General features: G+C 42.1%; 2 protein-coding genes across 2 annotated transcripts; one reads left to right on the forward strand and one right to left on the reverse strand.

Moving 5' to 3' along the window:
* The first annotated feature begins 407 nt into the window (after positions 1-407).
* LOC124142822 lies at positions 408-16458 on the forward strand. Its single transcript, XM_046511495.2, has 4 exons — positions 408-720; positions 7871-8358; positions 13771-13934; positions 15617-16458. Exons 2-4 carry the CDS (start codon positions 7877-7879, stop codon positions 16177-16179), a joined length of 1209 nt encoding a protein of 402 aa, XP_046367451.1. The 5' UTR covers positions 408-720; positions 7871-7876; the 3' UTR covers positions 16180-16458.
* Positions 16459-17878: 1420 nt separating this feature from the next.
* LOC124142875 lies at positions 17879-21034 on the reverse strand. Its single transcript, XM_046511561.2, has 2 exons — positions 20840-21034; positions 17879-18903 (listed from the first exon to the last, which is right to left on the reverse strand). Exons 1-2 carry the CDS (start codon positions 20985-20987, stop codon positions 18269-18271), a joined length of 783 nt encoding a protein of 260 aa, XP_046367517.2. The 5' UTR covers positions 20988-21034; the 3' UTR covers positions 17879-18268.
* Between the last annotated feature and the right edge of the window lie 1036 nt (positions 21035-22070).

A 22070-nucleotide genomic window follows, 5' to 3' on the forward strand; every position in this document is an offset into this window, starting at 1 on the left:
TTATGTCCATACTATACCATATCTATTATGACGTATCCTTGCCAATGTCCATTGTCACTTCTAAGTACACAGACCTATCCTAACCTTCGTCTTTGATGAACTTCAGTCAAATGTCATCTATTATTTTTTGCATTGTATTATCATGTCTGTATCACCATTTATCCTTACCTAACTATGTCAATTCTATTTTTTGCTTTTGAGGACAAAAGCTTCCTGTCGCAGAGGGGTATTGCCATAGCTTTCTTCTAAAACCAAATTCCTATTAGAAAATATATATTAATCAACCTATATCGGTAAACTAATATGACTATTCTTAAAGTAAATTCAGTGTAGTGAATGCACTAACTGACCGCCGCATACAAGATATTTTATGTTTCACATATGCAGCTAAACTCACTGTCACTCCAGCTGTGGGACAGTGGCCCATTATGCAAATCTGCCCAGCCAGGCTGACACAAAGGGTCACTCCCTCAAAGAACCAGTGATTAGTGGGTCCTGCACTTGTCTTTCAAATTCTTCATAAAACTATTGAACGTTGTACTCAGCTGATATGAACACACCGTCAGGAACGTCTATACAACTGACCGTGTGTCTGTGCACACAAGCCGCCGGTATGCGCAGCTTTTAACAACCCCACTGTGACCTCGTTGGATACAGTACAAGGGGGTGTCGAAGGACAGGCTTCGTTATTCAGGGGATAGAAGTTTTCCATGTAACAAGGTAAGATTTGAATACATCTACACATATATTGAAAAAGGGAAATAGTAACAGAAGTGGTTAACAGGATATTATCAGTACCTGGTAAAATGATTCATGGTTTGATATGACCATTGCATTTTGGGAGATACGTTCGCTGTTGTTTCAGAGATACACGATCACTGCCTGTTGTCTATTGTCAGTCTAGGTCAATGCGTTGTGGTTAGCGTCTCATATGTAACTCTAGGAAATAAGGTATTTATTAGATTGATCGTTAGAAAACAAATAAATGACTTGAATCAAACTTCGAAGGCTAAAACTTAATCTCGGGTCTTCTATCATGATAACAAAATGGATGTGAAACGCATTAGTTCAAAGGGGAAGCATTTCCTTCGCCAAACAAACAATAAATACTGTTATCATTTCAGTTCAGTTCGAAGGCGAGTGGCACTTGAAACTATTTACAAGCACCTGTGCAAATGTGGAGATATTTTCATACCGCTATATACCTCCAGCAAATAAAACGCTTTGAAATGAAAATATAAGCAATTTTGTGACAGAATTCAACATATATATCCAATTGGTAACTTGATATAGACATGTTCATGTTGAATATATATGTACAATACATAAAATTAATCTTAACGTAAGTGTTAGCTTAAACTGGTGGTGTCCGAGCTAAACGAGTGCAGGATCTCAATTTTATATTTTATCCAAAACGTATTTAGATTATTACAGGTACTGTTCGCATCTTTTACTTTTGACAATGAAATCGTGGGCTGGTTTAAGAATGTCCATGTTGATTTCATCACTAAATGAACAGCTACCGTATGAAAGTGTTTTCAGGTTCAGGCAAAGTTTCGGCATGTAAATAGAAAATGTAAAGCCTCTTCGAATGATACCCACATTTGCATGTATATGTATATGCGTAATTCTAGTGGTGGACACAGTTGAGTATACAATGGGCACAAGTTGTATAATTAAAGTGAAAAAAATAAAATATCCCTTTATGTTAGAGTTACAACATGTGTAGACACACTCACTATTACCCGTGAAGATTCGGGTTAGAATAAGTCTTCAGCAACTCATGCTTGTCGTAAGAGGCGACAAACGGGATCGAGTGGTCAGGGTCGGTGACTTGGTTGATGCATGTTATCGCATCTCAATTGCGCTCGTGATATCATACACTAGATTGTCTGGTCCAGACTCGATTATTTACAGACCGCCGTCGTGTAACTGAAATATTGTAACTAAAGTCTTAAGCTAAATCCCCATTGTTTTCGGGATTATCTCGGTCTTGATGACAAATATAATCTGTGAAAATATGTACTTTCCTGTACCGCCGTGGGTGGTTAGTTGGAAATAGATAAATTGAACAATACCTGTCCGCAAAATGAGAACACCCCATTTACGCATTAACCAATTCCCAGCTGAGAAACATTCATGGGCCATTACATATAGACAGGGGACAATATTTTATGCACGTCTCACGTACGTACAGGTATGATCATTTTCATAATATTAGTAACGTCAATGATAGTGAATAACCAGTCTCGAATATCGACCATTTGCAAAACTATGTCAATGGTTCACTAAAAATCAGTGATGACACCAGGTGTCCACGGAAAGGGTACACCTTGGGAGGGTAGAGAGGTGATCCATACAGCCGGGAGGGTGAGAAGCTGATCCATACAGCTAAAAGGGTGGGGAGGTGATCCATACAGCTAAAAGGGCGGGGAGGTGGTCCATACAGCTAAAAGGGCGGGGAGGTGGTCCATACAGCTAAAAGGGTGGGGAGGTGATCCATACAGCTAAAAGGGTGGGGAGGTGATCCATACAGCTAAAAGGGTGGGGAGGTGATCCATACAGCTAAAAGGGTGGGGAGGTGATCCATACAGCTAAAAGGGTGGGGAGGTGGTCCATACAGCTAAAAGGGCGGGGAGGTGGTCCATACAGCTAAAAGGGCGGGGAGGTGATCCATACAGCTAAAAGGGTGGGGAGGTGGTCCATACAGCTAAAAGGGCGGGGAGGTGATCCATACAGCTAAAAGGGCGGGGAGGTGGTCCATACAGCTAAAAGGGCGGGGAGGTGATCCATACAGCTAAAAGGGTGGGGAGGTGGTCCATACAGCTAAAAGGGCGGGGAGGTGATCCATACAGCTAAAAGGGTGGGGAGGTGGTCCATACAGCTAAAAGGGCGGGGAGGTGATCCATACAGCTAAAAGGGTGGGGAGGTGGTCCATACAGCTAAAAGGGCGGGGAGGTGATCCATACAGCTAAAAGGGCGGGGAGGTGGTCCATACAGCTAAAAGGGCGGGGAGGTGGTCCATACAGCTAAAAGGGCGGGGAGGTGATCCATACAGCTAAAAGGGTGGGGAGGTGATCCATACAGCTAAAAGGGTGGGGGGGTGGTCCATACAGCTAAAAGGGCGGGGAGGTGATCCATACAGCTAAAAGGGTGGGGAGGTGATCCATACATATAAAAGGGTGGGGAGGTGGTCCATACAGCTAAAGGTTTGGAAGGTGATCCATACAGCTAAAAGGGTGGGGAGGTGGTCCATACAGCTAAAGGTTTGGAAGGTGATCCATACAACAGCTCGGGAGAAAGCCCTTCCATCTATGGCCCAGCCAGTCAGGGCGTGGTGAAATAGGATCTGCTGCCTCAGAGGGGTGTAGTTTGTGCTCAGCCGTGGCGGAGGCAAAGCATTGTCCTTGTCATTCGTCGCGACTGTTTTGATTGTGCAGATATGTATAGTATGTTGACAATGTATTATTTGTTTCTGTTTCAATCCATTTGTGATTTATGAGACCAAGAGCTGTGGTAATACATAAGTTGTTAACTGTATTTGTTCCGACATTATTCACTTAAACGGGCAACTGATCGGCAAATCTATTACTAAAAAGGAGACGCCCCACCAACAAAGCATGTGTTTGCTGTAAAGGACAGGATCACATTCGTGGTAGAAGTGGGTCATTGTTGGGGCAAGGATGTAACCCAACACTTGAGTAGGGTTCAGTGTGACGCAGGGTACCTGCTGGGTTAGTGTAGGAGTGTTGGTTAGTCCAGATGAAGGAGGTTCTCGGTGTAACATTGTCCATACTCAGTGTTGTAAGCTGAATAGTCTCATTGACTCCAATTGAGACAACGTTTGTGGGAGTGCCCCATTTGCTAAATGAGTTACTTTCGTTTTTATCGCCAATTTTCATCGACCCATTCATATAATTTTTACCGCCCTGTCACCTTTTAAGCCCAATGTATGGTTGATGTTTTATATTAAGAATAATGATTTTGATTTAAGTAACAGCGTTATACAGGCTTTCGCGTATGTCTTACAGAAGAATAACATAAATCAAGGTATCCTGACATGTCATTGCACCATTGGAAAGAGTGTAGGAAAATACATGTAGCTTCAGCGGACACAAGCCCACGTGACTTATAATAATAATAATAATAATAATAATAATAATAATAATAATAATAATAATAATAATAATAATAATACAGAACGTCAACGCCAGGGAATAACCAGTCTCGATTACCCAACGACACAGATTCCCATTTCGCCAACACCTGGTGTCAGTGATAACATCAGGTGTTATCTTAAAGGGTAAGCATGTCAAGAAGACAAGTGGTCACTTCATCCACAAATTCCACAATAAACTTAAAGGTCATTAGTCAGATATTTCATTTGTAGTTTAAATATATCAAGTATTTCGCTTATCGAAACGGATGGCTTAATCAGCTACTGGTTTATCTTAATACCAGTGTTAAGGATATTATAATCAGTGGATTTCATATGTACCTCGAGTGTACTTGGGGTGTACCTGGGGTGTGCCTGGGGTAACCAACCTGACCCCGGACTATGTCTGAATCGCGTTATCAATTTGAACATTAGCATGTGTTAGATATTGGTGAGGTGAGGTGAAATGGGGTTTAGCGTCGCGTTCAAGATCATTGATCATTGAACTTATTTAGTTATTTAGTTACTTAGTTAGTTAGTTTGTGTGTGTGTGTGTGTACGTGGCTGCTTGTGACTAATCCCGATTTTATAGTGCTAGCTCACTGAGATACCATGTCGCAGTTTATCTCAGTATACCGACTCCGAGCCGACCAGACCTTGTTTTAGCCCTTGAATGTCGAGCGCCAGACAGGGTAACAACAAGTACCATCTTTTAATGTCTTTTATTATGTCGAGGCCGGGGATCGAACCTCGCACCTTCCGCTCTCCGGGCGGACGCTCTACCACTAGACCACGGAGTAGGTATTAGATATTGGAACGTGTTGGGTTTGCATTTGTCACTGCACCCAATCCCTGACATACCACACGTATCGTTAAAAATATTTGTAAAATGTTGTCCAGTTTTATCATGTCATCTAAATTAAATTGAATTGGCTACCTGAAATGCATAACCCCTAAAATAGGGATAACCAGGTCCTAACGGATTAACATTGAGCATAACAACCTTGCGAGGGGAAATGAAACATCCGGCCCATGCCCACCATCCGACTCATTCCCACCATCCAGTTCATTCCCACCACCCGGTTAATTCCCACCATCCAGTTCATTCCCACCACCCGGTTAATTCCCACCAGTCGGTGAATTCCCACAATCCGGTTAATTCCCACCATCCAGTTCATTCCCACCAGTCGGTTAATTCCCACCATCCAGTTCATTCCTACCACCCGGTTAATTCCCACCAGTCGGTGAATTCCCACCATCCGACTCATTCCCACCATCCAGTTTATTCATACCACCCGGTTAATTCCCACCAGTCGGTTAATTCCCACCATCCGGTTTATTCATACCACCCGGTTAATTCCCACCATCCGGTTAATTCCCACCAGTCGGTTAATTCCCACCATCCGACTCATTCCCACCATCCGGTTTATTCATACCACCCGGTTAATTCCCACCAGTCGGTTAATTCCCACCATCCGGCACATTCCGGTTAATTCACACTATCCGGTAAATTCGCACCATCCGGCTCAGTACCACCATCCGGCTCATTCCCACCATCCAGTTTATTCATACCACCCGGTTAATTCCCACCAGTCGGTTAATTCCCACCATCCGGCACATTCCGGTTAATTCACACTATCCGGTAAATTCGCACCATCCGGCTCAGTACCACCATCCGGCTCATTCCCACCATCCGGTTTATTCATACCACCCGGTTAATTCCCACCATTCGGTTAATTCCCACCATCCGACTCATTCCCACCATCCGGTTTATTCATACCACCCGGTTAATTCCCACCACCCGGTTAATTCCCACCAGTCGGTTAATTCCCACCATCCGGCACATTCCGGTAAATTCGCACCATCCGGCTCATTCTCACCATCCGGCTCAGTACCACCATCCGGCTCATTCTCACCATCCGGTCCATTCCTACTCTCCGGTTCATGCCCACCATTCGGTTCATTCTCACCATCTGGTTCATTCCCACCATCCAGTTTATTCACACCATCCGGCCCATCCCACATACCGGCTCATAACTACCACCCGACACATTCCCTGCATTCGGTTAATACACACCATCCGGCTCATTCTCATTCTCACCATCCGGTTCATCTCCACCATCCGGTTCATTCCTACCTTCCGACTCGTTCCTACCTTCCGACTCATTCCTACCTTCCGACTCATTCCTACCTTCCGACTCGTTCCTACCTTCCGACTCATTCCTACCTTCCGACTCGTTCCTACCTTCCGACTCGTTCCTACCTTCCGACTCGTTCCTACCTTCCGACTCATTCCTACCTTCCGACTCATTCCTACCTTCCGACTCGTTCCTACCTTCCGACTCGTTCCCAACATCCGGCTCATTCCCATGGTGCGGTTCATGCCCATCATCCGGTTCAGACCCACAATGCGGTTCAATGCCATTCGGAACATGTTAACTTTCTTTTAAAACAAAATGTATTTTAGAAACGCTGAAAGTGTTTTGTTTTTTCAAAAACACTGATATTATTCAAAAAGCAATCATTACAATAACGTTACGAATATTAAAACATACCCTTACACTAATATTATTTCTTTAATTAAAACACAATTGTTCTACCTAGAAACAAATGTTATTAAGTTATAGGTTAGTTATTTGTCTACATACATGTTTCAGTTGTTTTTTTGACACACCAAGAATGGCAGTATCTCCTTTATACTACAATGTATTATGTTCATACACATAAAATATAGCTTCTTCAAATACATTTTCAAAATCCTTTTTATGGCGAGTTTCAAAGAGTGTTTTTCCATGCTACCTGTATATATCTATGTTTGCCCTGAATCCGAAATGTCTGCATTTACCTGTTTAAACTCCCATTATAACGTCTAAAATATTTGCGTTGTCGTTAAATCCTATATTTAGTTTTCGTGACTAAAGATCAAGGCTGTTCAGAAAGAAGAGTTTGTCATAGAGATCTACAGGCCACCCATTTTACAAAGGATCAATTATGTAGTTTGTAGGGTGGGCCAACGACAGATGTAAAGGGACACCGGAAAATGGGCTTCACACATTGTACCCATCTGGGGAATCGAATATTAAATTATGCAATAATTATAATATATTAAAGAAATGTGTACCGAATCGTTAATTGTTGTGTAAATAATACAAAATGTTGACTGGTTCAGCTGGTTGTAATAATGTTGACAAATCTATGACCTGACCAAACCATAGAGTGACAAACAAACACACTCAACCAGTCGATTAAAAAATAGATTACCTTTTGATCATCCACTATAGCAGTACATTCCTGTAGGTTGTTTCAAATATTCACTGCGTTCAATGGTGGTATGTTTGATGGGGACCTTATCTGTCGGGCAAAAGAAAGTATACACCCATGTTTGATTTTGACTAAAACTGAAACACACAAGAAATGGTTATTCGACGGGGATGCATTTTATACGAATATCATATACGTTTTGGACCTTAAGTTTGCAGTGTTTCTGCGACTTTTTTTAGCCTTGTAACGTTTTGATAACGTTTGTAATGTTTTTGTCAAATCACTTTTTCCAGTGTATTCCTTCTTTTGCTTTGTAGTTTAGCTCAGTTGGACCATAAGACAAAACCCAAATAATTTCCTCTGTTCTATTTGTACACACGTATCAAGGTTATGTTGAAGATGTTTTATTTAAGTTGTACTAATTCCTGTTTTATTTATCTTTCTCACTTAAAGACACCCATGAGGAGGATATACAAGACTGTCGTCTACTCTTGCCTGTCTGCCCTGGCTGTGTTGCTGTATACAGGGTTTCAACAAACAATGCATTATGATGTATCCATCCGCTCTGAAAATATAGTCCCTTCTTGTCCAAGTGTATTGCGTCATATGATGACAGGCGCATGGTTTAGTAGATCGTTATCTGCAGAAGAGGAAGACGACATTGAAACATACTTACGTAAAGGGCTCTATTTTATGACAAGAAATGGGACGTTTGAGAGGCCAGATAAAAAGTGTGGAAATATATCTTACTTTGGTTGGATGGACAGGCGGAAGGAAGCAGGCTGGTTCCGGGTGTTGTGTGAGCCAAGAGGAAGTACTCCGTGTTGTTATGACAACGTATGCCAAAGGAAAACAATAAGAGAATGTGTTTGTGATGGATGTTATGACCTTCGAACTCAAAAGCATGCTGAGTATTCAAATTGGATTCCTGAGGATAGTAGGTAAGTCGGAGAGAGAGAGAGAGAGAGAGAGAGAGAGAGAGAGAGAGAGAGAGAGAGAGAGAGAGAGAGAGAGAGAGAGAGAGAGAGAGAGTACACAGTGTTCTTATGTGGCAAGATCACTCATCGGGCCATTACTTTAATAGACGGTGTGGCATGGCGCAAATGTGACACGACCGGTTAATATACTGCGCCCACAATGTTTATACCCTAGGGTATTTCTTTATATCTGTGTTTACCGACCAAGCAGGGGACCTGAAAGGAAAAGGTCTTTCAAAACACACATCCGGGCAAATAGATTGTGTTGATTGTTTACCGTATCATTATTGGACTATATATCGAGTTAGGTGTTCGAGACAAACGGTGGAGTGATATCGGACGGGAACGTAAAGTTACAACATCTTACAACGCAATATCGCACTGATGTAGTTCGGTATCCATGGATTTCAGAGTGAGTGATGTCACACTACAAACTTACGGTTGTTTTCGTGTATGGACATTGGACAAAACATCAACGGAACATTAATAAAAAATGATTAATTTGAAAGCGACTAAACAGCGTTGGAAATCTGTCCTCAATTTCCAGAATAAAATCGACGGATCTGGTTTCATTTGCTCCGTCGAAAAGAAGTCAAGAGCACCATTCCAGCAATATCACTGCGGAGGACACCATGAATGGGCTCCACACATTGTGGTTATATGGGAAATCGAACACGGGCCTTTGGCGTGACTAGCGAAAGCTTTAACCACTAGGCTACCCAACCGCCCAATAGGCTATGTTAAAGTGAGTGAGTGAGTAGGGTTTTACGCCGCTTTAAGCACTATTCCAGCAATATCACGGCGGGGGACACCATAAATGGGCTCCACACATTGTAGTTATATAGGAAATCGAACACGGGCCTTTGGCGTGACTAGCGAAAGCTTTAAAAACTAGGCTACCCAACCGCCCAAAAGGCTATGTTAAAGACTGGGACTTATGGCGCTACGTACGCCTGGCGTTCGGTCTCCAACTTCCCCGATACTCTTAACTCTTTCTTTTGGTGCGGTGAAACTGTAGCTGACAGTGTCGGTGGTTATGTTAAGTTTCTTCGGAATTTATCATTATGCGATATATCTGCGTGACGTCTTAACAATAACAACTCGCGGCGCCTCAGACGACTGGGCCACCCGTGCCCCACCAGACAGTCAGGCTTGACTGATTGTGTGTTATGGTGTCAACAGGCGTGTATCGTAGACACTAGACACTCCGTTGAAAAGCCCCACCCTCCAGAATATGATCGGTTTCAATGCGACATTGAGCATATTAAGGTCGGGAATACGAGTGCTTATAAACATTCCTGTGACTAAAGATCAAGGCTATTCAGAAAGAAGAGTTTGTCAAAGAGATCTACAGGCCACCCATTTTAAAAAAGGATCAAATATGTAGTTTGGAGGCTGAGCCAACAGCAAATGTAAAAGATGCCTAATACATAGGGAGTGAGTGAGTATGGTTTTACGCCGCTTTTAGCAATATTCCAGCAATATCACGTCAAGGGACACCGGAAAATAGGCTTCACACATAGTACCCATGTGGGGAATCGAACCCGGGTCGTCGGCGTGAATTGTATACATCAAATAATGCAGCCCCACCCTCAGAATATGATCGATTTCAATGCGACATTGAGCATATTAAGGTCGGGAATACGAGTGTTTATAAACATTCCTGTCAGAAACATTTTTAATGACATGTCAGTAATAGGGGACGAAGAGCAATAATGGCTTTGCCTCTTACAATTATATCATTCTCCGGGTTTCTTTCTTTCATAAATCGCCTACACGGTGTATTGGAAAGAGAGTCTGCCAGTAGAGCGGAAGGCGCGTTTAATGACGTTAAAGTAAGGTACTTGATGTTACTCTGCCTTCGACATTAAGTGTATAAATCCAGGACTGTCGGCTTGGAGGCAGTATACCGTGTCTGAGTGGGGTATTCATGTTATAACTGCGGCATGGTATCTCAGTGGGTTAATATAATAAAACCGGCCTCGTTTGACGTTTTTTTGCACGTGTAGCGCAAATCACATGCAAAAATGCATGCTTTGTCCCCCTTGTCCATCCTTTATAAGCCACCATATAAAAAGAGACACCAAGCATTTCACACTCGTCTTTGAGAAAGGACAGGAAACATGGGGTGATTAACTCTACTCCAGAGAGGCGTTGCCATTTGGATGCTACAAGCCGGATCAACGTCAACTGCGAGGCACTATGGATGTCACGTGTCTACCCAGATTGTTCGCAAGGCATTAACCTTGTGTCCAAGGTCGGCCTCGTTCTGGACGAACGAGTGTCACTACTCCAGCGCAGGACCGTTACATCCGGGTGACATATCTACGTGACAGACAGCGACGAACATCACAGACAACTGCAACCATTTAAGGTCAACGCCATCCCGTGGCTAAGAGCGGCAGAAATCAGATGTTGTCGTCCTTACGTCGGGCCCACACTGACTCAAAATCACCGCCAACAACGTTTGCATTGGTCCTAACAGCACCCGCGGCAGACCCATGAAGATAGGGGATAGAATAGGTCTTCAGGAACCCATGCTTGCCGTAAAAGGCGACTGACGGTATCGGGTGGTCAGGCTGACTGAATGTGAATTTTAAAAAGAATAGCGTGCTCAGAAATATTCCCAAGTGCCCAAAATGAATAGTTTGTTGGCAGTGGTGATAAGAATGTAGAGTTGTGTGTGAAAAATACTCAAACGTCAAAAGTAAATTCAAATAGATTCTTGGAAAATATTTAGTAAGTATATAGTTTTGTAGAATACAGATTGGAAAAATAGATTGTAACAAATGCCCCCCCCCCCCCCTCCGTCCCTATAAATGCTCCCGTGAGTAATAGAAAATCTGCGAAATGTAGTTATGAATAAGGTACTCTTGGAGAGGTTAATGACTCGATTAGTCAACCCACTCGGTGGTTTTCGTATAATGACCTCGCCGAGAGTAAGTTTAGAATTGTTTAATAACCTTACACATAACAATATTCTCGCCAAGATTTATCAAGTCTTTTGTCACACTGAAATTCATGTTCTAACGTGCTAAAGTTAACCCTTTTTGCAGTCTTCTGATTTGTTACAATAAGTGAGTGAGTGAGTATGGTCTTACGCCGCTTTTAGCAATATTCCAGCAATATCACGGCAGGGGACACGACAAATGGGCTGCACACATTGCAACCCTGTTTGGAAATCGAACCCGGGTCTTCGGCGTGACAAAGCGAAAGCTTTAACCTCTAGGCTACCCCACCGCCCTGTGTTAAACAACAATTCGAGATCTTTAGAATAATGGTCAAATCGCGTAATGCCATTCGCGCATGAAGTCACTATTGACCAGGTGACAGGTCATTAGTGATCATGTGAAGGGTCACGTGATTTGACCACGCTTGCAACGGTAGGTTTTTTATTGTTAGGTCAGCATTTAAATGTATTGTTTCGTCACGTGATATATATTAACCAATGAAAATTAAGGTTCTTTATACGGCAGAAGAAAAATAATTTTCTCGCTCGGGAAATACGAGAATTCTGACACTCGTTTCGTAAAACCGGTATGACACTCACCGCTAAGAATCACACCAGCTAATGAGCACCTTCTCACGATACCTTTAGGCAACGCCCCCAAAATGTTTGTTTTGGAAGCCGACTACAGAGCGTTTGATTTTAGCACTTTCACTTGGACGTTTAAATCCTTTTCACAAATGTTATTTACTTTTTTCTCTCGGAAATTTACTTATTATATATAGGACAATTGATATTCGCAACAAGAATTCAATCATCTTTTTAGTATATATGCTTTTTAAACAACTGACAAAGAAAACTGGGGCATGTAAGAGAGACAAGACTATGAAAAAAGTCTTTCGTCTAAAAGACATAACTCTTTCTGTCTCCACGTTTTCATAACTGCCAGTCTTATTCATGTGAAAGACATTGTTTGGTGCAGTTTTTTATGACAGTAAACATCACATGAATCAAGATTGCATTTTGTAAATTTATATATTTTTAAATGTATTCTTCAATTTAACGAGATATTTGTTGAATTGTACTGTCCTATCAAGCGTTTGTTCAGGTCTTGCTCGTTCACTTGGCCTCATAGACTTAGTCGAAATAATTTGGATAAATGTCTTGATAGGAATAGATGCCTTTGAGTAAAACTGCTCAGCGATAACTTTAGACATGCATCACTTTTCCTAATGTCGGGATTTGTATGGTGTAAACGGTGCAAACTTAACTCATATCATAAGGATTCACTCAATTTTCTCCAAGTTACATTACAACTGTCTGTATCATATTCCAGCATTTAATATCAAAGTAGGGTCCCTTTCAGCTTTAGCATGTAGATGAAAATGTATTTATAAAATATCTATATTTTAAGGAATAAAGACAGTAAAGCGACATATTTCGGCCATTTCACGGCGACCTGCAAATACTCATAACTTGGTCAGGCAAACTGCAAATACTCAATATCTGGTCAGGCAAACAGCAAATACTCAATATCTGGTCAGGCAAACAGCAAATACTCAATATCTGGTCAGGCAAACAGCAAATACTCAATATCTGGTCAGGCAAACTGAAAAAACCTCAATATTTGTTCAGGCAAACCAGAGGCTGAGTCCATGGGCAACGATCCATGTAATCATTGACACGTTCTCGGGTAGTTTATATATTGTGACCCCCCGATCGACTTACCATAAGGATGAAATGCGTGAGTTGAGTTTTACGCCGCTTTTTGCTATAAACACAAGAAATGGGATTCACATATTGTCCCCATTAGGTGCATCGAGCCCGGGCCTTCGGCGTCACGAGCGAACGCATGAACCACTAGGCTACCCCACCGCCCCTTTTACCACAAGGAACCAGTCCCAAGCATCCCTAACGAGAAAATGAAGAGATAAAACTATGCGTGTATATGATAAGCCTACAAGTGAACAGCACACAATGGTTTGGTGAGAGCCTATGGTCAGAATCTAACCGCTACAATAGAAAAGGATGCATTCGACATGTGTGATCCTGTCTAAAGTGCTGCTATTGCATGTACACAATGGTTTGGTTAGAGACTATGGTCAGAATCTAACCGCTACACTAGAAAAGGATGCATCCGACGTGTGTGATCCTGTCTAAAGTGCTGCTATTGCTATGCACACAGCTTTGTACACAGCTCAAATGGTCGTTTGATCGAATCCAAGGTTCCTCTTGAATTTAAAGTTTGGTTTGTTAACACCATGCCTGTGCTCACCTCATACATGTGGTAGTGTTATAAGTTCAAAGCTGTGAACCAACCCATCTGCGTTTTGATCTGTGGTTCGAGCCAAACATTGTTTTGGGTTAGAATTCTGTTTGTCATCTTCAGTTGTGCACAGATTTCCGCCTGTAATCTGTTCTTGTTCCAGATGTCAGGTGAAAAACTTCACGTCCAAGTCTGCCTGTGAGCTTCTCAAAGGAGGAACCTTCCACTTCTATGGCGACTCTCTCGTGCGTCAGATGTACTTGGCCTTCCTCATTATCGTGAAGGGAGACTATCAACATGGCGGGCTGGTATCTAATGCTTCAGTCGGTATGATATTTGTTTGTTTGTTTGTTGTTTAACGCCGCACTCAGCAATAGTCCAGCTATATGACGGCGGTCTGTAAATGATCGAGTCTGGACCAGACAATCCAGTTATTAATATCATGAGCACAGATCCACGCAATTGGGGTCGATGACATGTATCAACCAAGTCAGACCACCCAGTCCCGTTAGTCACCTCTCAGGACAAGCATAGTCGCCCTTTACGGCAAGCATGGGTTGCTGAAGACCTATTCTACCGCGGATCTTCAAGGGTCTCAAATGCAAATAAAATAAAATCGACAAAACTCTTTCCATACCCACGAGAAATCTCTTGTCAAAAAGGGAATTGCATCGATGTATCACTGATGTATCACTGATGTGTCATATTTGGAAATGTTTGAACTGAATGGTTTTACGCCGCTTTTAGCAATATTCCAGCAATATCACGGCGGGGGACACCAGAAATGGGCTTCACACAATGTACCCATGTCGGGAATCGAACCCGGGTCTTCGGCGTGACCTGGAACGCTTTAACCACTAGGCTACCCGACCGCCCCAGAAATGTTTGAAAGCTCCACTGATGCCTTGAATGTGTCAAGGCTTATGACGCTCGATTATACCAAATTTGTACCACTCTGAATCTATATGCATGGATCTTAATATGAGACAGGCGAGGCGGTCTCACTGGTTTCTTTATTTCTCGTTCAGGTGGGTAAATTAGTGGAAGGGAATTGTCTACTTGATGTTATAGAATGATATCAGATCATCGACATACCAGAAGCTTACGTTAAACGTCTTGGCCAAATACGTTTTTTTTACTTTGCCAATTCAAGCAGAAATTCCAACTTTTATGGATAAAGAAACAGATCCGCAAGAAGGGGAGTCCGATTGGTGCCATTGGGAATGCCTTCTTCATGCAAAATGTGTTACCCCCAAATTTTATATACAAGTTATCAATGAGGTCCAGCACTTCATATATTGTTTTCTCAATACATGTACACTTCAGATGAAATTCGCTTTTTTTGACAAACTATATCTATGCTCATGACGTTAAGTAACAAATGCCCCATGGATCAAGGAAAGATTTTCTTCCTCAAGTTTGTTAAGTGGGTAGTGGTGTACAAAGTTGAAAAAGCAAACGTTTTGATAGAATTGAACTTATTGAGATTGGCATTGCAAACGTTCAAGTAAATGTTTTGAGCAATCAAGAATCAAGATATTAATTCCAATTATCTCATACATTCTGTGAATATAAATGAAGTCCTTACTTGATTGTATTAAGGATTATGGTTAATTTTGTGTGTGTGTGTGTGTGTGTGTGTGTGTGTGTGTGTGTGTGTGTTTGTGTGTGTGTGTGTGTGTGTGTTTGTGTGTGTGTGTGCCTATGTGTTTGTATGTGTGTGTGTGAGTGGGCGATAGTGGGGACAGTGATTAGTTTCATGTACACGAAAGTAATTTATCCTCAGGTGTTTATAATCAGTCATGGACATGCTGGACGTTGTAATTAATCTTCTTCTTTTTCATGTAAAATGTTTGTCTTCCCTCTTTTAAATTACAACAATTTCATGTCTTAAAATAATGAATGAAAAATCACATACTCACAAAATACTAAATGGTCAGTTCTATAACAGACGAAATAGAGAGTACAGTGATGCTTATATACCCTGCAGCTGGTGTTTTTCATTACAGAGATAAAACAACAGTGTGCAGGGAAATATGTGTTTCCCTACAAGAACTGTCGGAATCATCTTGACTATTCACCCACTCTCTGTGACGGAACGGTGAAAGCGAAATTTATATACTGTGGTCGGTTTGATCACAGAGCGACTTTCATGACAGACGAGTTGAAAAACATTCTGGACACGCCCAAATCTATTGTTATGTTTGGGAGTGGTCTTTGGGCGCGCTTCAACAAAAACTATAATTCGAATTTTGCAAGGGCGATCATAGACCCGGTGCGAAACCACACCAAGCGGAAATGGCCAAAGTTGCTCTGGTCTGGGTTTAGTGGCTTCGGACTATGGCGAAGGGAGCTTGAACGGGGAATCACCAATACAAATGCTCAACTCTACAACCGGAACATGGAGAGGATTGTTGGGAAGTATAACGTGCCGATGTTTGATACATTCAATTTGACACGAGGTGTTCGGAGTCTGGATGGAACTCACTATGGTCCGGGGGTCAATTTTGTTAAAGCGCAGATCTATCTGAATTATCTAATGGAGTTGCAAAACAACGGTGAATGGGTTTGAACCATTTCTTGCATATGTGTGCGGGTTTGCCTAAACAGTTAATGTTTGTTTGTTCTTCAACGATCACCCTGCAATATATCCAGGAGTATGACGGAGGCATGGAAATCAGCTAGTTTGGACCAGCCAATCCAGTGATTGATATTATGAGCAACGATTCACGCCATCGGGGAACGATGACACGCAGCCTACCATGTTCCCGAACCAGACCTCCCTATTCGTAAAGTTGCCTTTTTCGACCATGTGTAATTTCACTCAAATAAAATATCAATTTATGTGTAACTATTTCAGTCTGTTCCAGTGAAACAAGGATTTTGAGAGTATGATACACAATCAATAAATGAAAATACATAAAAAATATGAGCATAATTTGTGAATGAACTGTGTACAAACTTTACTTTGTCCAACATTAAAGCCTTGTGAAGCGCAGGCAGCCTATATTTCGTGTTGCACACGTTGTAATTCAAGAAATATTGCCGTTTGTGCGATGTAAACTGGGCGCTCATTATTTTGACCACTCATTGGCTGCCTGCTCGCTGAAACAAGCCGTTGATTGATTCTTTGGTTGAAAATAGTGACCACACGATATAGCGGTCAGATGGATTTCATGGTGATTTCATGCATTCACGGGGGATTGTCATATATTATACATACTACCCATTGTTTGAGAATAACTGAATATGTCATTCTATATATAAGATACGTTTGACATATTATGAAACATTTATGTGTATCAAGGAAAGATATCTCTGTCAAGAATAGAGTCGTGTACAATATATTCCATGACATTTCATGGAGAGATTGACATCCAAAACAGTACTTCACAATCGCCCAAAGTCTGGATGGGTATAGTCGGCACTTTAATAAAATGGCTCACAATGCTAGACTGAACACATTCATACACAATTTGAGTAAAATTGATCTCAGCCAGCATAGCGGCCTGGGGCGTGCCTTCTGTTGACGGGGGATGATGCCATCATTGTGGAGGTCATTCTACATATCACATACTTTCCTAGTACACACGAGGACAGGTTAACCTCGATAGTCATGTGGACAAGACGTCCGACCAGGGATCAGAATGTCCCTGGTTCAAACCCCATCATGAGATTAAAAGGCCATCACATTTACACAGCGATTAGTAAGTGGGTGGTTCCTTTGCAGCTAAGTTTCACATTTATCTACATTATCCACTGCTCGATCTGTTTCATAAGACCTATTGCCATAAGACCTGGGACCTCTACCGTGGTCTAATGGGTAGATCGTCTGTCCGGAGAGCTGAATGTCGCTGGTTCGAACCTGCCGCGTCATACCAGAAGGCGTTAAAAGATGGTACTTGTTTTTATCCTGCCTATCGCTTGGCATTAAGGACATAAAACAAGGACGGGTCGGCTCAGGATTAGTATACTGTGTCTGAGTGGGACATTCCTGTAAAACTGTGGCATGGTATCTGAGTGGTCTAGTACTTGGACCGACACAAAATACCTTCATGTACGTCCCTATACATGTGAGGGCGGTCGGGTAGCCTAGTGGTTAAAACGTTCGCTCGTCACGCCGAAGACCCGGGTTTCGATTCCCGACATGAGTATATGGAATATTGCTAAAAGCGGCGCAAAACCATATTCACTCACTCCCTATACAAGTGCAATATTTCACCTCACATCACATCACCATTAAAGGTATTGAAAACAAATTGACAAAAATGTACCTATTTGCTTTTATTAAGAACAATAGCTACACATGTCTTTCTTTTGGACGTCCGAAAAAAGTGTAAATAATGTTGCCTAGCGACAGGTCATTCATGTCACACAAGTGTTTACAATACATACTATTATTTTTTTTTAACAGCATAAGATTAAGTTGGTACTATTCAAAACACATCACTGATCAATCAATAGGATATTCTACCAGCACCCTAGGCTTGCGGTCGTAAAGTCTTGTAAAGTGCCAACTAAACCATTACGCGGATTTTCACTGCAATATATAAACAATCAATGATCAATATACGTTTATTCGCATATCAAACATAGCTGTTTTGACGAGAGATTCTAGGCATATCCAACGTATGGGTGTAAGGTAATGAGAGTCGTCTCCCTTAGTGAGCTCCAAATACATCATTGCCGTAGGATCCGCCATAACTGTCTCCATTGCTGACACGAGCTTGACCAGTCTGGATGATCTTGGGCTCACCGTACTCCGTCCTTGACCTCTTGGTGTTGGGAAGGAAGTTAAAACGACGGATGACATTGCGGTGAGGTTTACCCAGGGACTGGAATTCGATCTGTGGATGGCCGCTATTGCAGTATTTGCACAGTCTCACCTTGTAGCCGTCATACGTCTGCAGCCGCCCAACGTAGTCGATAGACGTTGTAGTCTTCACGGGAATGATCTTGACGAATGGCAGAGCGATGAAGAACTTCTTGGCCGTCTCGTAGGTGCCTTTCTTGAAGTAGTTCTTCACCATATGCTTGTTGTCCAGCTGCCATTTACCTTCATTGAATGACTTCTGGTAGGTTGGTTTGGGCACATCATAACTAGTCTGGAATCTCTGGTAGCCCCCGCCGTAGGTTTTGCCGTAGCCGCTGTAGCTGCCGAGGCCGCCTCTGGATGCAAGTAGGTTAGGACTAAAGTCATTGAAGCCGTTGTAGCCATAGTCAGCAGACCGCTTCGCCCTGTCATTGCTGTCATCTTTACAACTGTCGTCGTCGTCGTCGTCGTCCCCAAGGACATCTACATATACATAAATTTTATTTAATTTTCAGCAATTGTAATGGTAAAGGAAACAAAATTTGTGTTCATAACTCGATGAATCATATAAATGTGGTCCAAGCCCACACACTCTAACTAATTTAGGGGTCGAACATCTGAAATTCTGGATGACCTAGTATTTAAAAAAATAATCTGCTTCTTAAAAAATAGTTAATCGTCACATTTTCCACAAAAATATAACTTGTTTATTCGACATATGGACGTTCTGAAATATTTTTTTCGATGGATCCCATTGTCGGTTAATTATCTCGTGCATTTTCTTTTCCACACACGACGAGCAAATTTAAGCAAAACAAAATGTCAATGATATCTTTACGTTGGCATCATAGTCATTGCAATACAACTTATACTTATACTTATCTTTCATGACAAACGTGAAATCTGTTTGGTACGGATCATCCTCTATACCTCCATCTCTAACCTACACTAACCCCTGTATCCATTCCCGGCGTGGTTCTCGAGATTTCAAATTACTTGCCCTTGATTTTAGTTAACATTAGACCGACCAATCCAACGTCGAGATAAGGGAAATTGAAATTTCAACGTTCGACTGACAACAAAACATTAAACTGCATATCTCTACGCGCATATGCGATCGCCATTATGTTTGTTTTTTCCAATGTACCAGGCATGAAACCCAAGGCTTGTGACACCTTACTCTCAGAATCCCTCTCCTCCCATATCACAGGGATTGCTTGGTAACATAGGGACTTGCCACATCGTGTTTAAATGGGCATAAGACATCCTTTCCATCAAAAAGACTATTGAGGGCTTTCTTTTGCGTCGTTTTGTACGTTGTTCAATGTTGAATTTCTCGCAAACTCTATCGTTATTCTTGGGACTAGCCGCCAAGTTGTTGATATGGCCAACCCAACATTGAGGCTGGTTTCTAACTTGCATTCTGATTTGTCCGTTAGACTGATTGACCGCCTCCGTGGTCTAATGGTAGAGCGTCCGCCCGGAGAGCGGAAGGTCCGGGGTTCGATCCCCGACCACGTCATACCAAAAGACGTTAAAAGATGGTACTTGTTGTTACCCTGTCTGGCGTTCGTCATTAAGGGGCTAATTACACGCAGCCACACAAACACACACACGTACATGCACGTCGCTCTATAAGTGCAATAATCTTGGACGTGACGTTAAACCCCATTTCACCTCACCTCACCTCACGTTAGACTGAGTACGGTGGCAAATCAAATTGGCTAATGAAAATCAAGGGCAGGTCATTTGAGAGCGCGATGGATCCAGGGGTTCGTGGAGGTTCATCGAAATCCGAACTCTGGAGATACAGAGGACGCTACTCTAATCAACTGATGGATCCTTTGTGGGCCGTACACATAGACTAGAGGTCATCCGATGACAGCGATGAACGCACAAAACAACGGACATAAGCCAGCTTAAGTTACTAGGTTCGAGTCCCAAAGTCGCCCTTATTATATGGTTAGGCTTGTCCGCACCTTAGCGTGGTTTCTCCAAAGTGGTAAACGTCTAAGACCTGCATCGTTATTTAGCATATGACTTCGGCTTTCTTTCACTACAAGCTGACGCACCGTGATGTGACTCAAAATGCAGTTCAAATCGCGTTTCACCAAGCCCATAGTGAGTGACTCAGTTGGGTTTAAAGCCGTTTTGAACAGCACTCCAGTTATACCACGGTTCGTCAGCTTAATGTTCGAGGAAAGCCCGATATGATGCACGTCTCAAGATGTGTACCACTTTAGTTAAACCCTAAGTACGGCATGGTGCTGACAAACCTAGAATCCGAGCGAACCTGGATTCGAACACACAACGTTTCCTAGGGGCGCAACTCTGATCAGCGAATTGCGGCGCCCATAAGCCCATAACAGTTTTAATATATACTAGAAAAACATTGTAAATATGACAAAGGATAACTTACGCCAACGACGTAACACCGCTTCTAGGAAATCATCATCTGTTGAAAGCCCTTCTTCATCTGTGGGATCCCTACATTTGGCACTGGCAGCACCATAAACAGCCAGCAGTAACGCTGTGCCGAACAGAAGGAGATTAACCATGGATCTCATCTTGACACCCGTTTACCAAGACTCAGCTGAAGGGATGAATGAAACAGCATGAGCCTCTTAATATATACCCTTGAATTATGACGCGAAAAAGTCAAACTGCTAAGGTATAGGTCAGGTTTGATTTGGGAGCAAATGCCATAATTGTCTCGTATATACCATCTCCATCTGTCGTATTTGAAGATAATTATCGGTATTTGCTGATGCGGTGGATTGTTAGTTGTGTATACGATATATGCATACATATCGTTGTCAGTTTAATACGCCAGATACGACGCGCGTCGATGTATGTAGAGTGACACAGAGAGGAGAAGTAATTGTTTTTTTAGTATCGTTGTTGAAGACGAACGTGTCGAACAAAAGGAAAAATGTTATCCTTGTATGGGCAGGGGGGATGAGCAGTTTTGAAGCGTTTGTCACTCTTGCCAATTTCTCGTTTTGGTATTTGTTAATTCTGTGTAAACCCTCCCACGCACCCCCATAAACCCTCCCCCCACCCCCACCCCCAAAAGCAAACAAATACTGTATAGGCAAAAACAACACCAACCAACCAAAAAACAAAACAAACAAAACACAACTATTTATCAAAATTATTTTTATTTTCGATCGAATATTGTGAAGCATATCTTTTAATGGACTCATTTTATAAATTAAGGTAAGTGGTTGGCTATTCGCCATATCATGTATTGTTGAATGCTGCAAACCATTGTGTCTGATGTATTTGATCATATCATTACTATCAACTTTCGGTGTTTTTTATGCAAATTATGTGAGTGGCGGGTGCTACCGGTAGAGTTGGACAAGTCTGTTAAGTCTATAATATGCACCACTGCGGGTATATCTCCTGCATCAAGCTGATATAACAGAAATACTGTTAATAACAGTGCTTAACCTAAGACACTCATTAACCCATAAACAACACACATTTACCCATAGCTTTAGCTTCCATGATATTTTAGTTTGTGCGAATTCTATTACATGTATACGGGTACCTAGAGCACACACACGCACGCATGCACATACATAAAAACCACATACACAAATATTAAATGTTTACCTGGAGAACCAGTACATTTCGCTTTGGGG

This window comes from Haliotis rufescens, unplaced genomic scaffold (assembly GCF_023055435.1).
Source record: "Haliotis rufescens isolate VD_foot unplaced genomic scaffold, xgHalRufe1.0.p SCAF_59, whole genome shotgun sequence".
Taxonomy (NCBI): Eukaryota; Metazoa; Mollusca; class Gastropoda; order Lepetellida; family Haliotidae; genus Haliotis; species Haliotis rufescens.